General features: G+C 39.0%; 1 protein-coding gene across 1 annotated transcript; it reads left to right on the plus strand.

The window, feature by feature from the left end:
- The first annotated feature begins 1,644 nt into the window (after nucleotides 1–1,644).
- IL7R (interleukin 7 receptor) lies at nucleotides 1,645–22,187 on the plus strand. Its single transcript, XM_030813783.1, has 8 exons — nucleotides 1,645–1,809; nucleotides 5,597–5,735; nucleotides 13,013–13,170; nucleotides 16,743–16,900; nucleotides 19,160–19,328; nucleotides 20,129–20,222; nucleotides 21,170–21,245; nucleotides 21,641–22,187. Exons 1-8 carry the CDS (start codon nucleotides 1,728–1,730, stop codon nucleotides 22,142–22,144), a joined length of 1,380 nt encoding a protein of 459 aa, XP_030669643.1. The 5' UTR covers nucleotides 1,645–1,727; the 3' UTR covers nucleotides 22,145–22,187.
- Nucleotides 22,188–22,397: the final 210 nt, after the last annotated feature.

The following is a 22,397-nucleotide window of genomic DNA, read 5'->3' on the forward strand; positions in this document are numbered from 1 at the left end:
CTTGCTTTACACTTGGGGGGACATTGCTTGTCTCTGCTAATTTTAGCCATTTCACAGGCCCATGGGAGAAATTCTACCTAATGGCAGTGAATCCAATGGAAGTTCATAACTCACTGATCACTTAGTTTCTCTGCACTCCTCATCTTATAATTGCAGTCTTGTGGCATCTTTCCAAAAGAGAGCCACTGTGAATCAGACATAGAGTTTTATGGCCTGAATCCAGGTTAGATTTTTTTTTTCAAGAAAAAGAAAAAAAAAATCCAACAGTTACCAAGAAGCAGTCAGGCTTTACAAATACCACCACTTTAACCACGAGGCCATATTAGGAAGGCTTTTGACTGGCATACAGGTTTAGGGGAGTCTGAATTGTCTATGCCATGGTCTCAGACTTCTGCCCTGCATACCTAGGCACTAATGTAATTCATATGTACTATATGTACCTGAAAAGTTGTGTGGCAATCAAATTTTCACAAAAATAGAATCCTGTTTTAAATACACTAAGAAAGTACCTACTTTATCCTTTAAACAAGAGGTCAGCAGACTTTTTCTACAAAGGGTCAGATAGTAAAGATTTTACACGTTTTGTACAATACAATCTCTATCTCATCTACTTAGCTCTGCCATTGTAGCATAAAAGCAGCTGTATTCCAATGAAATGTTATTTGCAAAAACAGGTGGTAGACTAAATTTGGTCCCAAGGTTTACTTGGGAAAAAAAAAAAAGATCTTTTGAAAAAGAAAAAATAAACGAATAATTTTTTAAAAAATTGGTCCCTAGGTCATAGATTGCCAGCCCCTGCCTTAAACAAATAATTCTTGAATGCCTACTATGGTGTGTAAAATATGAGTAAATACCAGGGATACACAGAGAACAAAAGAGAAAAACTGCTATTCTTGTGAAACTTGGAAGTTGGAGGTAAGCTATTTAAAATAAACCCACAATAAAGTACTTCACACAGTGCAGACCGTTTCTTTAAATCAAAACTCACTCCAAACAACCAATTGATTCACTTCGTAAGTTTGAATTTTTGTCTTCAGATTCTTTTAAAGTGGGCCCTTAGTCAGGCGTGGTGGCTCATGCCTGTAATCCTAGCACTTTGGGAGGCTGAGGCAGGCAGACCACTTGAGGTCAGGAGTTCGAGACAAGCCTGGCCAACATGGCGAAACCCCATCTCCACTGAAAACACAAAAATTAGCCCGGCGTAGTGGTATTCGCCTGTAGTCCCAGCTACTCAGGTGGCTGAGGCAGGAGAATTGCTTGAACCTGGGAGGTGGAAATTGCAGTGAGCCGAGATCACGCTATTGTACTCCAGCCTGGGCAACAAAGCAAGACTCTGTCTCAAAAAAATAAAAATTTAAAAAATAAATAAAGTAGCCTCTAGCCTAAGATAGCTTGAGCCTAGGTGTGAATCTACTGCCTTACTCTGAAGTAAGCACAGTAAGTGTGGGGGCTGCAGGGAATATCCAGGAGGAACAATAATTTCAGAGGCTCTGTCTCTTCATGTCCTTGACCTCTGCTTACAGCAGCAATACTTCTACTCAGACTTCCTGTTTCTGGAACTTGCCTTCTTTTTTGCTGTGTTTATACTTCCCTTGTCTGTGGTTAGATAAGTATAAAGCCCTAGATCTAAGCTTCTCTGTCTTCCTCCCTCCCTCCCTTCCTCTTCCTCTCATTCATTTCATACACACTGGCTCACACATCTACTCTCTCTCTCTTTCTCTCTCAGAATGACAATTCTAGGTACAACTTTTGGCATGGTTTTTTCTTTACTTCAAGTCGTTTCTGGAGAAAGTGGCTATGCTCAAAATGGTGAGTCATTTCTAACTTTTCTTATGGATTTTGGATTATCTGTAGCATGGTTTCAGGTTACTCAGTTCCCTAACAGACCTAAGTCAGGCACTGGGTTGGAGTGCAGTTTGAGAATTTCTCACATATTCAGTCATTTTTTTTTTTAATGTTCTAACCACCATGACAAGGGGCAGCGGGTCAATACTATGGGTGGTTTATAAGACCTCAGAATTCTCAAGAAGGAATGCATTTCATTCCCAAGTGTAGATCTTAAATGTTGAATGATGACTCTGCTCTTACAAAAAGAACGCTCGTGTAGATGCTATGACTGTGCTTGTAGGAAAATGTCCACAGTAATTTTACCTTGTCGGGAGATCAAACTGGATTCATTTTGTTTGACTTTTTAAGAAATCCTGAAAGCGTAACTTTCAGGATGAGATAATGTCCAGAAGCAATAGCTTTGTCTTCATTGACCAGTGCTATATCCTCAGCACCTAAATCAGTGGCTAAAATATAGTAAACATCCAATAACTTTCGAAAGTGTTTTCAAAATACTTTAGTTTTGAGAGATTTATGTGAGATTTTAAGTAAATAACTGACTAGAGAGAGATCTAAATGAGTTTACTCATTGAAATACACTGAATTGCCTCCACACCAACAAATTGGCCATATGTAATAACTCTCTTTGGGATCTAAAAAACTTAGTACTGAGAAGCCAAACCTGCCCTTACATAAACACATTGTAATTATAACAAAACTAGGCAGAAGCTTCTAACAGCAGCAAGAGGCGTGTGGGAATTTAGACCATCAACTTGCTCCTGCAAATTAAGCCCTTTCTCTTTAAGAGTTAAAAAGTATTTGCCTATAGACAATATCAAACACATCAGCCTAATGACTCAGCTTATATATTTTGAGTTGTGTAATTACGAAGGATGGAAATCCCTAGAATTTTCTCATTAAGGGAATTGTCAGAGAGTTTGACATTTTTTACAGTATATGACTCACTTTATGGGGGATGATTATTATTCTGTGCTAAACGTTGCCTTGGATTTCCACAAAGACTGATGTGAGGCAGGAAACATAAATCTTACTCTCTTTGGTGTCATTTATACTCACTATTTCACCCTGGTGATCATACTATTTTTAAAATATATAAGAATTCTAGTTGAAAGCTGGGTTTTCACATCAACTTTTTAAGTTTCAGATTTTTTAGAAGATGTATAATTACCCTATTCACATGATTATGTCAAAATACTTCCCAGTTTGGGGTATAAGGAATTCACATCCGGTTGCTGCTTGTTGAAAGTTGTTAATTTTCTGATCATCACAAGGATGATCAAGAGAAGAAAGGGATACTTTTTAAAAATCCAAATCATTTACACTATTAATCAACTAGCTCCATTCAGTAGGGAGAAGACTTCTAAATGACACTGGCTTGTCTATGATACATATTCCACAAAATTTAAATTTTTATGGATAAATATGTCTAGATATCTATTTAAATATGAATAATATTAATTATTGAGCATTTAAAGAATAATAGATTAGCTCATTATTCAAAAGCTCTATGTAATTTCAAAACCATAGTAATTATAACACCTTCAATTGACATAAACTTTTTAAAGAGAAGCTCAGATGTTTCATGTATATTTTCAGAATTAGAATTCTTATTTTACCTTTTCATTACTTATTTCTCAGGAAATATTATACTCATAGCTAATCCCTATTAAATCCTTACTGTGTTCTAAGCTACCTCTTTGTAAATATCCATTCAGTGATTGCTCATAGCATGAGTTTACATATTAGAACACATGTCTTAGAGAAGTTGCCTACCTGACAGAGGACCACAGGTAGAGTATCCAGAATTTAAACGCACATCTGTCCAGCTCTGACACCACAGGTCTTAACCACTGTGTACATTAACTACTCTTAGCCAAGAATTTTTCAGCTCACGTCATGTAGAATATTCTTTTTGTAAAATGCCATCACATTTTATAAGTCATTGAAGGGAATTTTTCTTGGTTACAAAGCAACTCTGCCCCGTAATATCTACTGAAAAGCCAGTGAGCTGCTTCCTAAAATACAGCCACTTTAGGTGCAGGAAACAGTGTATAAATGGCTCATTGTGTATTGTACGCTTTGCCAGACTGAATGGCAGTGGGAGTCCTTTGTTATGTGGGTGCTGGCATCTGCTAGAGTGTGCTGTTTCTATTGAAGAATCATGAAGACAAAGCTGGCCCACAGGATGTCTGAATCCAAATAATAATGTATGTTCTGTGTATAGGATTGGTGGAAGAGAAAATGTCAGGACAGTGTGAGGACTGCCATGTAAGGTCACAACCACTGCGTTTAGAAAGCTACCACTGCACAAGGAAGAAATCTAAGTCTACAAAATTAGTGGGCTGCCCTCATTATTTCATGCTGTCATCAGAAGGAGGGCCATGCCCTGCTGAAATTACATAAAGAGCTTTTGCTGGTGGCAGAACTGTGAACTGGATGGATTCTGGGAATGGCCAGAAAGACAAATGCCTGTGGCTGTGAGCAGTGCTCACACCTATGGTCTAGCTAGGGCTGTTTGAGATTTGTTGCTTTGACTGAACCAACCTGTCATTCAACTGGTTGGTCCATTCACAATCAGCTTTACTAACTTTCCCATTTTCCCTACTTAGTTATTTAAGTAAAGAAAGTGCTATTCAGACAGCCCTTCGTCTCTGGGACAATCAACTGGGATTTGATTTTAGTATATTCTGTCTCCAGTGTAAAGCCTTGGAAGCATCTAATTTCTAGTACCAATGAACCAAAAATACATGGAAGCAGTCCTAGGCTCACACTTCAGCACTCTGAGAATGGCTTTGCTTACTCCAGATTTTCTCAGGTCCCAGTGGGTGTATATTTTCTGATATATTTATTCCAGCCTCACTTTCCTATCATGTAAAACATACACAAAAAATTTAGATTTCATTATAGGGTCTACAACTCAGCTTAAGAAACCAAATACGATGTGTGACAGATTACACTTTCCAAAAGTAATAGCAAAAAAAAAAAAAAAAAAATCTGGTTCCCCACTTTCTTCTAGAATCCTGCTAGAATCTATCAGATACTGTGTCTATAGAAGAATCTGTAAGAACAGAAGCAGTATGTACAACATTCACAGGAAGTTTCACCAAATTGGAGTCCTGCCAGATCTAATTTTTTTTTTCCTAATCACGTTTGTCTCAGTCAGTAGCTTAAGACAATGGAAATAATCAGTGCCACTTTTAGTTGGAATGCCTTTTTAGGCAAGGGAAAGTGACCTCTTAAAAAAGCAAAATTCTGACTGCAAGATAGCTATCATTGTCCTTCATTTAAGACAAAAAAAGATACTAGGAAGGGAATAAATTATGATTTGTAATGAAGTGAAAAGTGAGATTAGGTAGCATGGGGATAATGGAAATAAAGTGTCTCTTCTTTGAAATATATGAACAATCAATGTAACAAATGTAGCAGAAGAAACTCCAGTTTAAATACAGAAAAGAATGTGTTCAGTGCCTCTGGTTCTTTAACTCAGAAATATTTGGAGGTTACTTACTCATTATGATTTTTTTTTCTGTTGGAAAACTCTGTTAGCATTGAGCATTTTTGTTTTTTGTTGGTTGATTTTGAAGCATTTTTCTTATCTTTGCCCTTGGGCTTTCCTTCCTTAGATACTACATAATCCAGTACTATTTCATGTCTGCCACAGAGTCTGCTATTTTATTAAGGTAATGCCATATTTCAAAAGGATGCATTTATTTGTTTCCTTAGCAGCCGCATGTTTATTCCTCCCCAGGAGACTTGGAAGACGCAGAACTAGATGACTACTCATTCTCATGCTATAGCCAGTTGGAAGTGAATGGATCGCAGCACTCACTGACCTGTGCTTTTGAGGACCCAGATGTCAACACCACCAATCTGGAATTTGAAATATGGTGAGGGATGGTGGTTTTAATGGTTGCTTAGACATCCTCTGTCTCTCTTTTCATATGCTCTTTTTAATAGCTGCAAAAGAAAGAATATGTGGCCTAATTAACAAATGTTAACATCTAAGGAATTCCCAAAGACCTCCTGAAACTCCTTGTCCTTCACCAAAAACACTCATGCAAAGCTCCTCTCACGGTTCAGCTTTCAGATCCTGAGCCTCAGTCAAATGACCCTATGGATCTTGGGGATCCCACATCCCTCCCAACTTCGTATCAGAATTTAAATCCTGCGTCTGCTACAACACTCCTCACCAAAAATCTGTTTGCCCAACACGAGACAATCCAGTGTCTTCAAGTTGCATCTGAGAGTTAAACTGCCTTGTTTCCAATCCCAATACCAGTGTTTACTAGCTTTTTGACCTAGAGAAAGTTATGTAATGTATCTATGCCTCAGTTTCCTCACCTGTAAAATGAGATAACCTGCCTCACAGAAAGGTTGTGATGGTTAAATAATTGCATCATGTAAATCATTCCAAATAGTCAGCCAGTGAATAAGGAATAATGGGGAAGCAACATTAAATTATAATTCTGCGAATATTGACCTAACTTCTACCATCTTGACACAATTTGACTTCAGATGATCCTCTCAATGTAAATTTTCCAAAAATCCACAGGAATCAGTTGGCATTTTGTTTCACAAGATCTCACAGAAAAGGCAAAGAAAAAGAGTCTGGTTTGAAAGTTTACTGAAGGTCTCAGGGAACTTTATCTTCTCCTTCTCCTTCATCCATAAGTCATCTCTTGTTGCCAAGGGTTACTGTCTCTGGTGATTTGAGAAACTACTCTAGCTTGAAATTCTGACCTGAGGCTATCTCCAAATTCGTATCCGAATGACCTACTTTTTAGTTAGTGTCTTAGTGAGCAAAGTAAATCAAGATCCACCAGTAGTAACAGAAGGCTTCCTACATTCCATAGACACTGAGACAATTCTCCACAGTCTACAGTCCAAACAAGCCCTGAGTTCCAGTTTATGTCAATTTATGGGAGCTTCCTGCATCTATTCATGCAGTGCTTCCTGCTGCAGTCCTTAGATAAACATGCTCTTGGACTTGAGTAGTGTACTGTGTTCTCCGTCTGCCTCTGTTCACTTCCCTAACACATTTTCCAGGAATAAAATATGTCAAAAGAACCAGAACCAGTTCAATGTCCACAATCTAGGCTGGAAATGGATTGCACTAAAACAGCCAAACAACTCATTCAAACAATGCACTCATTTTCATGGGCAAATCACTCTCCCACACAGAGGTTTGACTTTGGCTTCTTTAACCAGCTGGCTGGTGGGCTGAGTGTTCATCCTGGTTTCTCTTGGCCAAGCTGAGGTTGACCTTTCTGTTCACTTTCATTCACACCATATTTGACCACTTCCTTGCCCACTCGAACACACTTACCCTTTAACATATCTCTTGATTTTTCCTGTCATATTGTAATCTGTCCAGAGCCTCCTCTATTTGGGTTTTCCAATTGGATTCAGATATTTCAGTTGGAAAGGGACTGCCTTAAGAAATAAATGTTTTCAGTGGAAAATATAAATATGAGCTCTTTAATAGATTAACTCCTGGAGTTCAGAGCCCTTAAAAGGATGCCCAGTTTCACAAGACAGCCATACGGTCATCCTTGATTGTGCATTGCCCATTAATTTCATTCTCAAAATCATGGGAATGAGCTGAGAATACCATTTTAGATCCTCCTTAAATTCCCAACAGTGCCAGAAACTTGCTACAGGTTGGGGCCTGTAATTGGATATTTCACACATACTTTCCTTACAAATATATTCTGTACTCGAGGATTGAACTAAAAGTTATTGTCCTAGTTTCTCCACATCCCATGTTTACCTAAAATTCAGAAATGGGACCCTGCTCCCAGTCTCCCCTTCTATATTTATTTATCAAATCGTGACAACATTACCATCTTCAGATCTTTCCACCTGATATTTGTCCTAAGCTTATTCCCTGGTATCTGTCAAGCTTACCCAAAAATTCGGTTTTTATTTTTATCCTGTTCCAAGTTGGGAAAGCCCATCTACCCCAACAAGGAACACAACTCTCTAGTAACTTCAAGACACACACACATACACACCTACTCTTTAAAGCCTAAACAATTGCATCCCCTAAAAGATAGCAGTTAACAAAAGTAACGATTTGGGAGAACAGTTTTAAGGAATGTCCCCAAAATAATCAATATATTTAGCCAATTAATTAACTTAACATTTCTTCACCGATCTCCAGTTTTCATGACTGTAGGAGCTTAACCAGTCACTCTCAGACCACAGTAAACCAAAGGTGAAAGATTCTATACCTAAGGCTAGGTCATTCTCCCTTGCGTTTAACCTCGTGGCCAGCTCACTCGAAGCCAGACAAACATGTTCCTCTTTTTGTGCAGAGTCCAGGAACCATTCTCAAAAGGACTCATTTGAGCACATGCAGAGAAGAGTGTACACACATCCAGTTCACCAAGGAAAGCCAGCACACATTGTGGGTTGTAGGTAGTAAAAGGCCTTCCTAGAACACACTCCTTAGGATTTAAACAAAATTACATCTGGTTAATGGAAAGAATTCTTTCATATATGCAAACTCACCCAGAGGAACTTTTTTCTGCCCAGATCTTCACTTCCAGTTTGACCCAGTTATACCTCTTTAGAGCTATTTGGCCGAGCTTAAAGAGCACATAGGAAAAACAAATTGGTAACTGTGTTTATCACAGAAGAGGAAAATTAAATTTAGGGTTGGGAAAGGAAAATAACCCTATATTACTTTTATTCTACCTTTACAATGAGAATATATACCTTTGTTACTACTTTAATTTTTACATTATTTATTTATTTTTCTTTACTTTCTTGTTTGATTACAATGCATTTTAGGGGTAAAATTTATGTGTGGTAAAATGCACAAAACTTAAGTGAATTTTGAGAAATGTCTATGACCTGTAGCCATTCCAATGGTAAAGATATAGAACTTTTTTTTTTCCCTAGAAGGATGCTTCATGTTCCTTTCCAGTCAATCTTCATACCCCAGGAGCAATCATAATTCTCAATTCTATTACCCTTTGGTTTTTGCCAGTTTCTGATAGTTCTTATTAATAGAATACTCTTTATTCTTTTCTGTCTTCTTTCACTTAACACAGTGTTTGTGAGAGTTAGCCATGTTGATGTCCATCTCATAGCTCATCTTTTCAATTGCTAAGTAGTAATTCCACTGTATGAATACACCACAAATTTTTAATTCTTTCTCCTCTTGATGAACATTTGTGTTTTTTCAAGTTTGAGACTATTATTTTTTAGGTTACTGTTCACATTCTTGGACAAATCAGTTTGTGAATATATATTTTCATTTCTCTGGGGTATGAAACCTCAGAATGGAATTGCTGTGTCATAAGGTAAGCATGTATCTAAGTTTATAAGAAACTGCCCAACAGTTTTTCAAAGTGGTTATACCATTCTACCCTCCTCCCAGCAATGCATGAGAGCTATACACCATTTGCAACATTTGACTTTGGGATAGTATCTCGTTAGGCTTTTAATTTGCATTTCTCAAATAACAAATGTTGAACACCTTCTCATATACTTGGTCATTTGCATGTCTTCTTTGGGCTAGCATCTGTTAACATCACTGAGTTATTTGTCCTTTTGTTATTGCTGGATATGAGTTTTTTATATATTCTGTATACATTTCCTTTGTCAGATAGATGTATTGCATCTATTTTCTAGTCTGAAGTTTGCCATTTTATTTTCTTAATGGTGCATTTTAATAAGCAAGAGTTTTTTTTATTTTGATGGAGTCTAATATATCATTTATTTTCTTTTATATGTAGTGCTTTTTGTATCCTTGCTAAGATAACTTTGCCTACTCCCAAAGTTGGGAAGATATTTTCTCATGTTTTCTTTTAAACGTTCTATAGTTTTAGCCTTTAGGTTTTTTTTATTATTATACTTTAAGTTCTAGGGTACATGTGCACAACATGCAGGTTTGTTACATATGTATACATGCACCATGTTGGTGTGCTGCACCCGTTAACTCGTCATTTACATTAGGTATATCTCCTAATGCTATCCCTACCCCCTCCTCCCAGCCCATGACAGGCCCCGATGTGTGATGTTCCCCTTCCTGTGTCCAAGTGTTCTTATTGTTCAATTCCCACATATGAGTGAGAACACGTGGTGTTTAGCTTTTTGTCTTTGTGATAGTTTGCTGAGAATGATGGTTTCCAGCTTCATCCACGTCCCTACAAAGGACATGAAAACATCCTTTTTCATGGCTGCGCAGTATTCCATGGTGTATATGTGCCACATTTTCTTAATCCAGTCTATCATTGATGGACATTTGAGTTGGTTCCAAGTCTTTGCTATTGTGAATAGTGCCACAATAATCATACGTGTGCATGTGTCTTTATAGTAGCATGATTTATAATCCTTTGGGTATATACCCAGTAATGGGATGGCTGGGTCAAATGGCATTTCTAGTTCTAGATCCTTGAGGAATCACCACACTGTCTTCCACAATGGTTGAACTAGTTTATAGTCCCACCAACAGTGTAAAAGTGTTCCTATTTCTCCACATCCTCTCCAGCACCTGTTGTTTCCTGACTTTTTAATGATCACCATTCTAACTGGTGTGAGATAGTATCTCATTGTGGTTTTGATTTGCATTTCTCTAATGGCCAGTGATGATGAGCATTTTTTCATGTGTTTTTTGGCTGCATAAATGTCTTCTTTTGAGAAGTGTCTGTTATATCCAACATATAATTAATCCTATATAACTATGTGGAACTAGGGTTTATATTTTCTATACATTTACTCAGCTGTTTCAAAGAAATTGGTTGAAAATGATGTGCTATGACCCCATTGAATTTATTGGGTGCCTGCATTTAAAATCCACTAACATTATATGTGAGTCTGTTTCTGAATTCTCTATTCTTTCTATTGATCAATTTATTTATCCTTATGCCAGTACTAAATTGTTTTGATTATCATAGCTTTATACCAAGTTTGAAGTCAGGTTTCTGAGTCTTCCATATTTGTTCTACTTTTTCCAATGTTGTTTTGGCTATCATGATGGGTTCCTTGTATTTCCACATAAATTTTAGAATCAGCTTGTCAATTCTTAAAAAATTCTGCTGAGATTTTCAGTAATATTATAGGGGCCATTTTGGGGAAAATTTCATGCTATCAATATTGAATTAGCTAGTCCATAAACATATCTCTCTATTTATTTAGATTTCTTTTAAAACCTGTCAACAACATTTTGTAATTTCCAGTGCAAAGACCTTGAACATCTTTTATTAACATTTTATTTCTAAATATTTTATGTATTTATTTCTATCATAAATTGAAACATAATTTTTTTTTTTTTTTTTTTTTTTTTTTTGAGACGGAGTCTTGCTCTGTCACCCAGGCTGGAGTGCAGTGGCGCGATCTCGGCTCACTGCAAGCTCCGGCTCCCGGGTTCCCGCCATTCTCCTGCCTCAGCCTCCCGAGTAGCTGGGACTACAGGCGCCCGCCAACACGCCCGGCTAATTTTTTGTATTTTTAGTAGAGACAGGGTTTCACCGTGATCTCGATCTCCTGACCTCGTGATCCGCCCGCCTCGGCCTCCCAAAGTGCTGGGATTACAGGCTTGAGCCACCGAGAAATATAATTTTTAAATTTTATTTTCTAATTGTTTGATGCTAGCCTGTAGACATATAAACTGACTTTTGTATAATAGCCTTGATAATTTACTTTATTCATTTCTGTAGTTGTATTGAATATTCTTTATCATTTTCCAAGTGAATAAACATGTTGTCTGCAAATGCTGGAAGTATTTTTTCCTTCTTTCCAATCTGGATACATTTTATTTGTTTCTCTTGTCTTATGCATTGGCTAAAACCTCCTGTACATCACTGAATAGAAATGGTGAAAGTGGATATCCCTGTCGTGTCCTGGTCTTAGGGAAACAATTCATGTTCACAATTTCAGCATTAAATATGATATTAACTACAGGCTTTTGTAAATGCTCTTTATCAGATTGAGGAAGTATCTTTCTCTTTCTTATTTGCTGTGAGTTTTTAACATGAATGGACGCATTCATGTTATTAAATTATGCTTTGAATGCATCAATTGACTATAACCAGGTTATTTATGTCTTCTAGTCTGTTAACGTGGCAAATTACATTGATTAATTTTTGAATGTTTAACCTGCTTTGGTTTCCTGAGATATGCCCTACTTTGTAATTATGTATTAAAATTAGTGTGTCAGTGTTTTCTTGTGAAATTTTGCTTAAATATTTTTGAGGGATATTTGTCTATCAACTTCTTTTCTGTAATATTTTGGCCAGGTTTGGGTACCAGAAATAAACTAGCCTCAAAAAATAGGTTGAGAAGGGTCTTTCCTCCTCTATTTTCTAAAAGAATTCGTGTCAAATTGGCACTATTTCTTTCCTTATACACTTGAAGAATTTACCAGAATATAACCATCAGGCATAGAGTTTTCTTTGTGGGGAAGTTTATTGATAATAAGTTTAATTTCTTTGAGAGAAATATAACTATTGAAATATTCCATTTCTATGTGGGTCAGATTTACTAATTTGTGTTTATAAAAACATTTTCATTACATCTAAGTTATTATATACATTAAAATAACATTTAAAATTTCCTTATTGTACTTTTAACATCCGCATGTTCTATAGTGATATCTCCTCTTACATTCCAGATATTAGTAGTTTATATCTTTTGTTTTATTAACCACTCTTGTTAAGGTTTATCAGCCAAAATTACCTATAAAATCCCTTATGTTAACCATCAAGTATATGTGATATTATGTATATGCATTATGTGTATGTATTATCATTTTCTTTAACTCTTTTTTTAATCAATTTTTTCTTACAGCTCTTATTTCTCACATATATTCCTATGGAACATCAAAAAAAGCAATTACTTTTTTACCTAAACCATTTGTTTTTCAATGATCAATTATAAAAAATATAGAAATTTCCCATAATTTTATAAACATGTTTTGACTATTCAGGTTCAATTGCATCTAATTCTAAGTAAATCACCACTAAGTATCATAGCAGCAGAAAGCCATATGATTTTAATTCATTATCTCTCATTCCTGAACATGCCTCCACTCACCCACCCACATACCTATGAACAGAGTTAAAGTCAAACTTACATCAATGTGCATATGATACTATCCCATTGTATACAGGAACTCCTACCTGAATCAAGACATATCCCCTTTTTATTCCTACAGTGGGGCCCTGGTGGAGGTAAAGTGCCTGAATTTCAGGAAACTACAAGAGATATATTTCATCGAGACAAAGAAATTTTTACTGATTGGAAAGAGCAATATATGTGTGAAGGCTGGAGAAAAGAGTCTAACCTGCAAAAAAATAGACCTAACCACTATAGGTAAGAAGTTGTATATAAGAGTATGGTTGTCACTTTTGGGATTCCTGAAAACACTGTGTCTGGACATTCTGTAGGTTAAAAGTAGACAAATAGTGGAAATAATTGGCAATAGATAACAGCTAATTCCCTACTGCAAATTTTTTTAATAAATGAAAAACTTGAAAATTTATAATTTCCTGCCATGAAAGAATTCTCAGGATCTTTAAACCCAGCTGTGAAAGAGAGTGTTTGTGCAAATCTACATGAAGTGTCTAACTGGAGCTGGGTTTCTTGTCATCCATCCACAGGTGTCCTTTCCTTCCTCATCTGTCCTTTCCTTCCTCACCTGTCCTTCTCCTGAATTCCCTGTGGTCTTCTCCCCAGATCCCCACAGCATTCTGAGTGAGTTTAGCTAACTTATCAAGTTATTTTAAAAAGTATATATGCCTTCTCTATTAGTCAGAGTTTTCTAGAAAAAAAGGGAATCAACAGAAGGACAGATCGATAGATGATTGATAGGAGAGATTTCTATTAAGAAATTGACTTTTGTGGTTGTGGGAACTGGCAATCGCAAAAATCCATAAGGTAAGCCACTAGGCTAGAAATTCAGGAAAGAGTGCAGTATTGAGTCTAAATTCCACAGGGCAAGAAACTCAAGCATATTTTCTGTATTGTACTCTTGAGACAGACTTGCTTCTTCTTCAGGGAACCTCTGTCTTTGCTCTAGAAGCCTTCTACTGATGAGGTGATGCCCATCACATCATGGAAGGCAATTACTTTACTCAAAGTCTATTGATTTAAATGTTAACCATGTCTAAAAAATACCTTTAGCATTCCCTATTCGCTCCCCCTTCAACTCTCAAAAACAAAATTAAAGGTAATAGAGCAATACTCGTTAGAGACAAGAAAGAGTGAGAAACCTAGCTCAGCTTTGTCTCAGTTTTGTTTCACTAAGATGTTAAAATAGAGAGTTAAAGCAGAAGTTCCATGTGTGAACAATTAACTTGTGAAAAAGCAAATGTAGTAGAAAAGAGACATTAGGCAGATGGCTGTGCATGCTGGCCACACAGAAGCAGCATTGGCCATGACCAGTGTGGGTCCTGGTTAGGGGCAGAGGACTGGGTTTGACAACAACAGGGTATCTCTGAGGTTATGACAAAGTTGGGTTCTGATCATTTGGAGATGAGGCCTCTATGGATAGGGCACCATATCTAAAGGTTCACATTTACATTGCAAATATACATTCAGTTCTCTGACAGTGAGCAGAGAAGGCAGAGGTTCTCAGTCTTCTGACAAGGTCCTGGAGCATCAGGGGAGAGCCCATTCTTACAAAACTCCACACCAGCATGCAAGCCCTTACATGCACATAAGCACTCACAACACACAAAGAGCCTCCAGGTGACACCTGCCACCTCCAAATCCCCATATCCCACATGATCAATGCACTTACAGTCTCCATCCCCCAACAGACTGCAAATCTGACATGCCTCATCATACGTACGGTACACACACTGCTGATAGCATAGGCCCCTTTGGAAGGGGTAGTGTGAGTCCCTTGGGGCTATGGCAAGCACCCCTGGACAAGCAGGATGAGAAGTGGTGGAGGCATGTATCACAGTAGCGTCTCCTTCTAGGTCCTAATAGGACACTTCATTAATGGAACTACTGTTTAAGTGAGTTTAAACTGGATGCTTCTGATTGAGCCCCAGAGCCAGCGCTCCACTGCCACCACCTGCACCCTCACTTCCCCTTGTTTAGGCGTCTTCCAACGCAGCAAGCCTGAAGAGGGAAGCTTCCTGCCTTCCCACTTCTCTTAGCAGAGTAGATTGATATGATTATCCAAATTGTACAAGAATGTATTCCCTCTAAAATATGGCTTGATGAATGAGTCCCTTTTTCTAATTTGCTCAAAGAAATCTTTTGGGCTTGAGGCAGAACTGTCCAGAGGGCACCAGGACCAGCCATTGTGATATGTAACTAGGTAGAGAAACAAAAGCTAAATGAAGAAGAGTGAGCCTCAAAATCAAAGAACCGGATTTGAATCCCTTTAAACCATTTTACAGGGGCCTGAACGTAATTAACTTCTCTGAAATTCAGTTTCCTTATCAATATGCTGGTGATAAGTGACTATTGTTTGAAGACAGCATAAGCAAAGCATGCAGCACTTAGGAGATGTGTTCTTCCTTTAATTCTTCTATTATTAAAAGATGGGCACAGGGCAGGGGCTTCAGCTCAGAAGGCCTTGTTGAGAATGGAATGGAGAGCAGGAACCAGAGAGAGGGGCAAAGGCATTGCTAGCATTCTCTGTTGGGCTGTTCTCCACCCATCGCCTTTCCTCCTGCTTCCCTCTAGGTCCAGGCCATTTTCCCTCTTGACAAACTTCCCCTTTTACAACACATCCAAGGGTGAAAAATGAAGTCACTACTTTTTTTTCAGTACCTCTAAGGCAAAGCAGCAGAAACAGGCAGTCACCACTACGAACAAGTGACTACAACAAGAGCTAGTCCAAACTCTGCCATGTGGGTTGCATTTTATTGGGCCAGCAAGTAACTCTAAATCCCAGCTCACACTCTGCTGAGTGAAAGTTTGATGAACCCACATCCTCTTGTGAACAACTGCGCCTGAGATCAGTCATGCAAGAAGTAGCACCCCCATCCCCAGACAACTAACTTCCCAGGCTGTGGTCAACGAGCAGCCAAGAGGCCAGGACAGAGAAGTCTCAGGACCTTTCTAGGAAATCAGTACCTTTCTCTGGGTTTGTTCTCCCTGAAATAATACCAATCTCCCTCCAACAGCTTAGCGTGTGTGGAGCATTTGATCCTAACAGCAACTCTGCAAGGCAGGAAGGCAGTGGGGAGAGGCCCAAGAGGAATTCAGCATTAAGGCAGTGAGACTGACAGAGGGGACCCCCTGAGGACACTCTGGAAGGTCTTAGCCAGGGCCAGGATGCAGACCCTTCATGTCACTGTAGCTGAGTTGAGGTGCAAGGTTCACAGCATATAACCTAATTTTATTACAAGAATGAAGACTCACAGTTTAAATACTCCTACTTTGGGGCTCATTAGTAACAAGTTCTCCAATATTCAAAGGGCAAAGAGGATTTGTTTTACTGTAAAATTAATGCTAGCTGCTGTAACAAATAAGCCCCCAAACATATGATATCTCAAACACCGTAAGTTTATTTCTCACTCACAGCAGAGTCAAAATGGATGTTTCTAACCTGCAGCTGGGGCTTCTCCAAGCAGTATTCAGGGCACTTTCCACCCTGTGGCTCCACTGTCTGTAATGCAGGACTCCAAGTGGTGGAAGAGGATGGAGCAGAGGAGTCACACATGGGTGTGTGTCTGGGCCAGGGTGGAAGTGGGTGTGCATTCCTTCTGCCCACCTCACTCACAAGGCCACACCCCACTGCAAGGGAGGCTGGAGAACGTGGACTGGATTTAAACCCAAGAAGAAGAAATGGTTTTCTGAATAGTTGGCCATTTACTGACACAAAAAGGGTCAAAGTGATTTGCAGAGGAGATGAATTTTAAATACTACAATTATTTCCTTGGCTGCCCTTTAGACAGAATTTATTTCTTTTTATTTTCCAGTTAAACCTGAGGTTCCTTTTGACCTGAGTGTCACCTATCGTGAAGGAGCTAATGACTTTGTGGTGACATTTAATACATCACACCTGCAAAAGAAGTATGTAAAAGTTTTAATGCACGATGTAGCTTACCGCCAGGAAAAGGATGAAAACAAATGGGTGGTATGTAGTTCAATTACATTAATAAAATAAAAACTTATGAATGTTTTCTATTTTGTTGGCCTAGTAGTGCATTTCCCCTGGGAGGGCCCAACAATTTTGCTTTCAAAATCTACCTTCTACTGAAAGAAGCTCCCAATATTGGCCCCACGAAAACCTGGATCTTCTCTGATGCATACTCTTCTAGCTCTGGTTATTTTTTTCTGCTCTAATTTTGGTCTTCAGAATGTTTCTACATTAATGAGTTGGATAACAATATAGATTGAGGCCAAATTAATCCTCTGTATTCAGGGGCCTCAAAAAGTGTCATGTCTAGTGCCACTTTCATAGGCAAATGAGGCAAAATGTATATCTGCTTATGATCACCAAGTCGTAGCCACATTCTGGCTTATGAGATTCGTGGGACCAGCATGAGGTAAAGAAAAGAGGCATAATGTTTGTCTTTGTTTTGTTTTTATTTTAAAGCCCAAGGTCTTTGTTTTTGAAGTAACAGCTTAATTTTTACCCTTCATAATCAGGAGGGTTACTTAGATGCTCTCTTCATGATTTGTTGAGGTTGGAATGATTTGGCAGTCCCTGAAATTTATTTTGGGGAGGAGGTGGCAGAAGAGTAGAGTGTACGTGTGTGTTGACGTACATAAACCGTACGTAAAAGAGGTTATGAGATTTCTCTTAACCCACCAACCTAACTTCTGCTCTTTCTGCACCTCAGACACGAAGAAGAGATGATGATTTCTCTCTCTCAAGGCCTTCTTACTCTTGCTGTCCTGTTTTTTCAGGCCAAGATTGGCCTTGTTTGTTTGCAATGTGAGCAAGATGCCACTTGCATAAATGTAACAACTGCCCAAACCACCTGCTCCCTCCTTCTACTCACCCACCCCACCCTTGATCCTGCCATCTTTCATTATTCATCTGAAAATTGCACCAATTGAAAAGCAACTTAGTGGAGAAAGGAAGGATTATGAATAAATGCTGCCAGGACAATTCGTTAACTAAAAAAAAAAAAAAAAATTTTTTTTTTTTGAGACGGAGTCTTGCTCAGTCATCCAGGTTGGAGTACAACAGCGCTATCTTGGCTCACTGCAACCTCCACCTCCTGGGCTCAAGCAATTCTCCCATCTCAGCCTCCAAAGTACCTGTGATTACAGGTACCTGCCATCATGCCTGGCTAATTTTTGTATTTTTGTAGAGCTAGGGTTTCACCATGTTGGCCAGGCTGGTCTTGAACTCCTCACCTCAGGTGATCTGCCCGCCTTGGCCTCCCAAAGTGCTGGGATTATAGGCATGCCGGCCAAAAATTATTTTTATTATAAAAAATGTAAGCTAAATGCCTAGCCACCTTCATATAACAACAGCAAAATAACAGATGATTTAAGGAAATTATATAAAAGTGAAACTCTAAACAAACTAGAAAAATTATAGCCAAATGTTTACATAATCTTGACATGAAGAACATTCTAAGCATCAAAGCTGTAGAAAAAAAGAAAGAATTGAGACATGCGACTACATAAAAAGTAGAGGTTTATGTACGTCAACACACACAATAATCAAAAATCAAAAATGCAAATTTAAAAGTAAGCTTAAATTGCCACATGAACAGCTGATAGATCGTTAGTATCATTAATAGATAAAGAACTCTTATAAATCATTAAAAAAATCACAATAGAAAAATGAGCAAAAAATTTGGGAAACATCTCATAAAGCATGGAATAGATAAATTCAATAAATACATGAAAATGAACTAATTATCAACTAAATACAGATATAAATAACAATGGACTTCTTTTTATCTGTCAAATTGATAGAGTGTTTTTTTTTTATCTTAAAGCTAATACACTGTGTAGGGGAGACTTGTCTCTATATCACTATTCACAATGTAAAATGGCATCTTCCTGGAGAGAAATGATTCCTGCTCACTAACCTAACCTAACCTTTCATCTCCCCTTAGTATGTGAAAGGATAGAGAGAAAAGAAGAAGATATTGAAGTGTGGAAAGGGAGAGCCTGGGCAGTGCCTAACTCACCTGAATAAGACCCATCATTTCACTCTCCTTCTTGACCACTCACATCCTTTATAAGCTCAGATTCTGTCCCTAATTTTGCTGTTGACTCCTTTACATATCAGAGCTCCTTATTCTAACAAATATGAGATAACTTGAGAGAATGCTTATGGGACTAAAGGAATCCCACTTGAAATGATTTTGGAGATTTAGGCAACACCTCTTTTCTCATCCTAAGAATGTAACTGCACTCTACTCTCTAGCATGTGAATTTATCCAGCACAAAGCTGACACTCCTGCAGAGAAAGCTCCAACCGGCAGCAATGTATGAGATTAAAGTTCGATCCATCCCTGATCACTATTTTAAAGGCTTCTGGAGCGAATGGAGTCCAAGTTACTACTTCAGAACTCCAGAGATCAATAATAGCTCAGGTAAGGAATGGTGGTAGAGTTTTTGTTCCCTCAGAGTGCTTTGCATGTCAAAGTGTGGGAGTAAGTGAGAGGAAGATTGTTGAAACTAACTTGCAAAATAGGACACCCCTGGAGGGCATTCTTACACTTTCCTTGGAGAATGACTTGCCTGCTGTCTTTGCCCCTTTTGTGAAGAACAAGGAAGCAGAGGGAGCAGGGTCCTTATTAGCTGAGAATTAGTACAGGCCATCTGTGTTCCTGGAAGCTGCCATACATTTTGAACAAAATCCCCACTCACTACGTCCAGTTAACCAATTTAGCCTGGGACCCCAGTGGCTGCTGTCTCTAAGGCCCCTTCAAAAAGCACCTTTATTGGTGTCAGGTATACAGGCAGGTGTGGCTGTCCTATGTCTCCTTTTCCAGAAGGATGAAGATGTCTTTGGGACTGGAACTGAGAATGTGTAGGAACTGAGACATACCCTCCCTAGAATTTGCAAGAGGGGTGAACATCCCTCTTATCGTCTCCTGCTCTGGCTTTTTTCCCTTGGTAGAAAGTCAAGAAGGGAAGAGATCATTGGTACCTTTGATGCTAGATCACGTTTACATTTCAAGTGGCAGATGCTCTGGGCCTGGTCACCCAAGTCAATGCCTTTTAAACCAAAATCCCTCCATAAAGCTGTCAAATATTTCTCTTAACTGAAAAGCAACTTTCAGGAAGTAATAAGTGGGCCCACATTACTAAGTAAATGCAAAGCACCCTGAGGCCCTACCCCCAGTGCATGGCTACTGAATGCTCACCACGATCTATTCTTGCTTTCCAGGGGAGATGGATCCTATCTTACTAACCATCAGCATTTTGAGTTTTTTCTCTGTCGCCCTGTTGGTCATCTTGGCCTGTGTGTTATGGAAAAAAAGGTGACCTTCTTCAACTAATAAAGAGGGTGATTGTGTGGGATCATGGACAGTCAGAGCTTGAGCCCCATTTATTGATGAGAAAACCACAAAGGGGATTAAGGCATTTCATGAATTTAGTGCCCAGTATCCCTATCTATCCTCAGCAAATTTCCATGGTTAATTTCATAAGAGGCAAAAATGTATAAACTGGACATTAGGCAAACCCTGTCCCCAAAGTAAGAATTCTGTAATGCAATGTTTCCCATGCTTTTCTTCCAGTATCTCCTAAAGGTTGCGGAAGCCATCATTCATGGCAAATGCACAATGTACTTGAAGTCTTGATTTTAAGCACATAAATTCATGGGATTTTGTATTCTAATCCATGCTAAGGCTTTGTTTGTTTCATCATGCACTTGTTAAGTTACTTACTATTCTAGAAGAATGCCCTTGGCAGAAGGCTACATATCCCCAGGATTACAAATACCCTAATTTGAAAAGTACTGCCTTGAAAGTAATAAGCAATTTCCTGGGTAACTTGAAAATACTCCCACTTCCACCAAAATCAGCTGCCAGAGTTGCTGTCAGTAAAGAGAAGGAATAAAAAGACAACACTTAAATTGGGAGTAAACAACCGAGTCAAATTGTACTTCCATAGCTCCACCAAAACTACCTCCTTGCAAGCCTTGGTGTTCCTTCCCTCTAGGGCTTTTTCCCAGAGGTATATTATTGTCATGTCTTGTTCACAGAATGGATTGATAGCAGTGGTCTCTGGTCCAACCCCTCCTTGAATTGATAGGGCCCCGAGGCCCAGAGAAAGCCAGTCCCTTGACCATGGTCACCCACCTAATTGTGATAGAGCCAAGACTAGAAATCTGTTCTTCTGACTCCAGGCTCAGAATAAGTGGGAAGACTCAGTGTGCCTGTGCCCTCTGCCATTCACTTCATCTATCAGTGTTCTCTGATTTCAGGATTAAGCCTATCGTATGGCCCAGTCTCCCTGATCATAAGAAGACTCTGGAACATCTTTGTAAGAAACCAAGAAAGGTGAGTGCTTTCGGTGCTTAAAAAGTGTTGTGTTGGCAACATCCCAGTGGCCAAGAATGATATTCCAGGACAAGGAACAGTTGAACCTGACCTTTTGGTATTTGATGCATCCTGTAACTAGGGTCCCTCCTAAGACCCTAGCTGCAGTAGGGAACTGAAATGAGATACACATCTCAGAACTTCTGGGCTCCCTGGGGCTGGAGGGCACAGCCAGTGGTCACTTCAAGTCTTGAAGTGTCTCAGAAGCTCCAGAAGCAAAGAGTCCATTGAGGAACATGCGGGCAATTCTGTGACATTTCCTGTCAGAAAACTCTTCAGACTTACTCGTGTACTGAACATTTGGTGGTGTGTCTCTCTGGTGCCATCTTAATGCCTTTTTTCCTTTTTCTGTGCAGAATTTAAATGTGAGTTTCAATCCTGAAAGTTTCCTGGACTGCCAGATTCATAGGGTGGATGACATTCAAGCTAGAGATGAAGTGGAAGGTTTTCTGCAAGATACGTTTCCTCAGCAACTAGAAGAATCTGAGAAGCAGAGGCTTGGAGGGGATGTGCAGAGCCCCAACTGCCCATCTGAAGATGTAGTCATCACCCCAGAAAGTTTTGGAAGAGATTCATCCCTCACATGCCTGGCTGGGAATGTCAGTGCATGTGATGCCCCTATTCTCTCCTCTTCCAGGTCCCTAGACTGCAAGGAGAGTGGCAATAATGGGCCTCATGTGTACCAGGACCTCCTGCTTAGCCTTGGGACTACAAACAGCACCCTGCCCCCTCCATTTTCTCTCCAATCCGGAATCCTGACATTGAACCCAGTTGCTCAGGGTCAGCCCATTCTTACTTCCCTGGGATCAAATCAAGAAGAAGCATATGTCACCATGTCCAGCTTCTACCAAAACCAGTGAAGCGTAAGAAACCCAGACTGAACTTACCGTGAGCAACAAAGATGATTTAAAGGGGAAGTCTAGAGTTCCTAGTCTCCCTCACAGCACAGAGAAGACAAACTTAGCAAAACTCCACTACACAGTCTGCAGGATTCTGAAACATTGCTTTGACCACTCTTCCTGAGTTCAGTGGCACTCAACAGTTTAGACCAAACCTAGGTGTCTGATACCTTATTCACAGAGGTTCTTTGAAGTATTTATTGTTATTTTCTTT

Source organism: Nomascus leucogenys, chromosome 6 (assembly GCF_006542625.1).
Source record: "Nomascus leucogenys isolate Asia chromosome 6, Asia_NLE_v1, whole genome shotgun sequence".
In the NCBI taxonomy this organism is placed as follows: domain Eukaryota; kingdom Metazoa; phylum Chordata; class Mammalia; order Primates; family Hylobatidae; genus Nomascus; species Nomascus leucogenys.

Bases quoted from the DNA above. Each gene is read 5' to 3' on its own strand.
- IL7R (XM_030813783.1), top strand. From the start codon at position 1,728: ATGACAATTCTAGGTACAACTTTTGGCATGGTTTTTTCTTTACTTCAA. The intron at 1,810-5,596 runs GTGAGTCATTTC...ATTCCTCCCCAG, and splicing joins AAGTGGCTATGCTCAAAATG to GAGACTTGGAAGACGCAGAA. The intron at 16,901-19,159 runs GTATGTAGTTCA...TCTACTCTCTAG, and splicing joins AGGATGAAAACAAATGGGTG to CATGTGAATTTATCCAGCAC.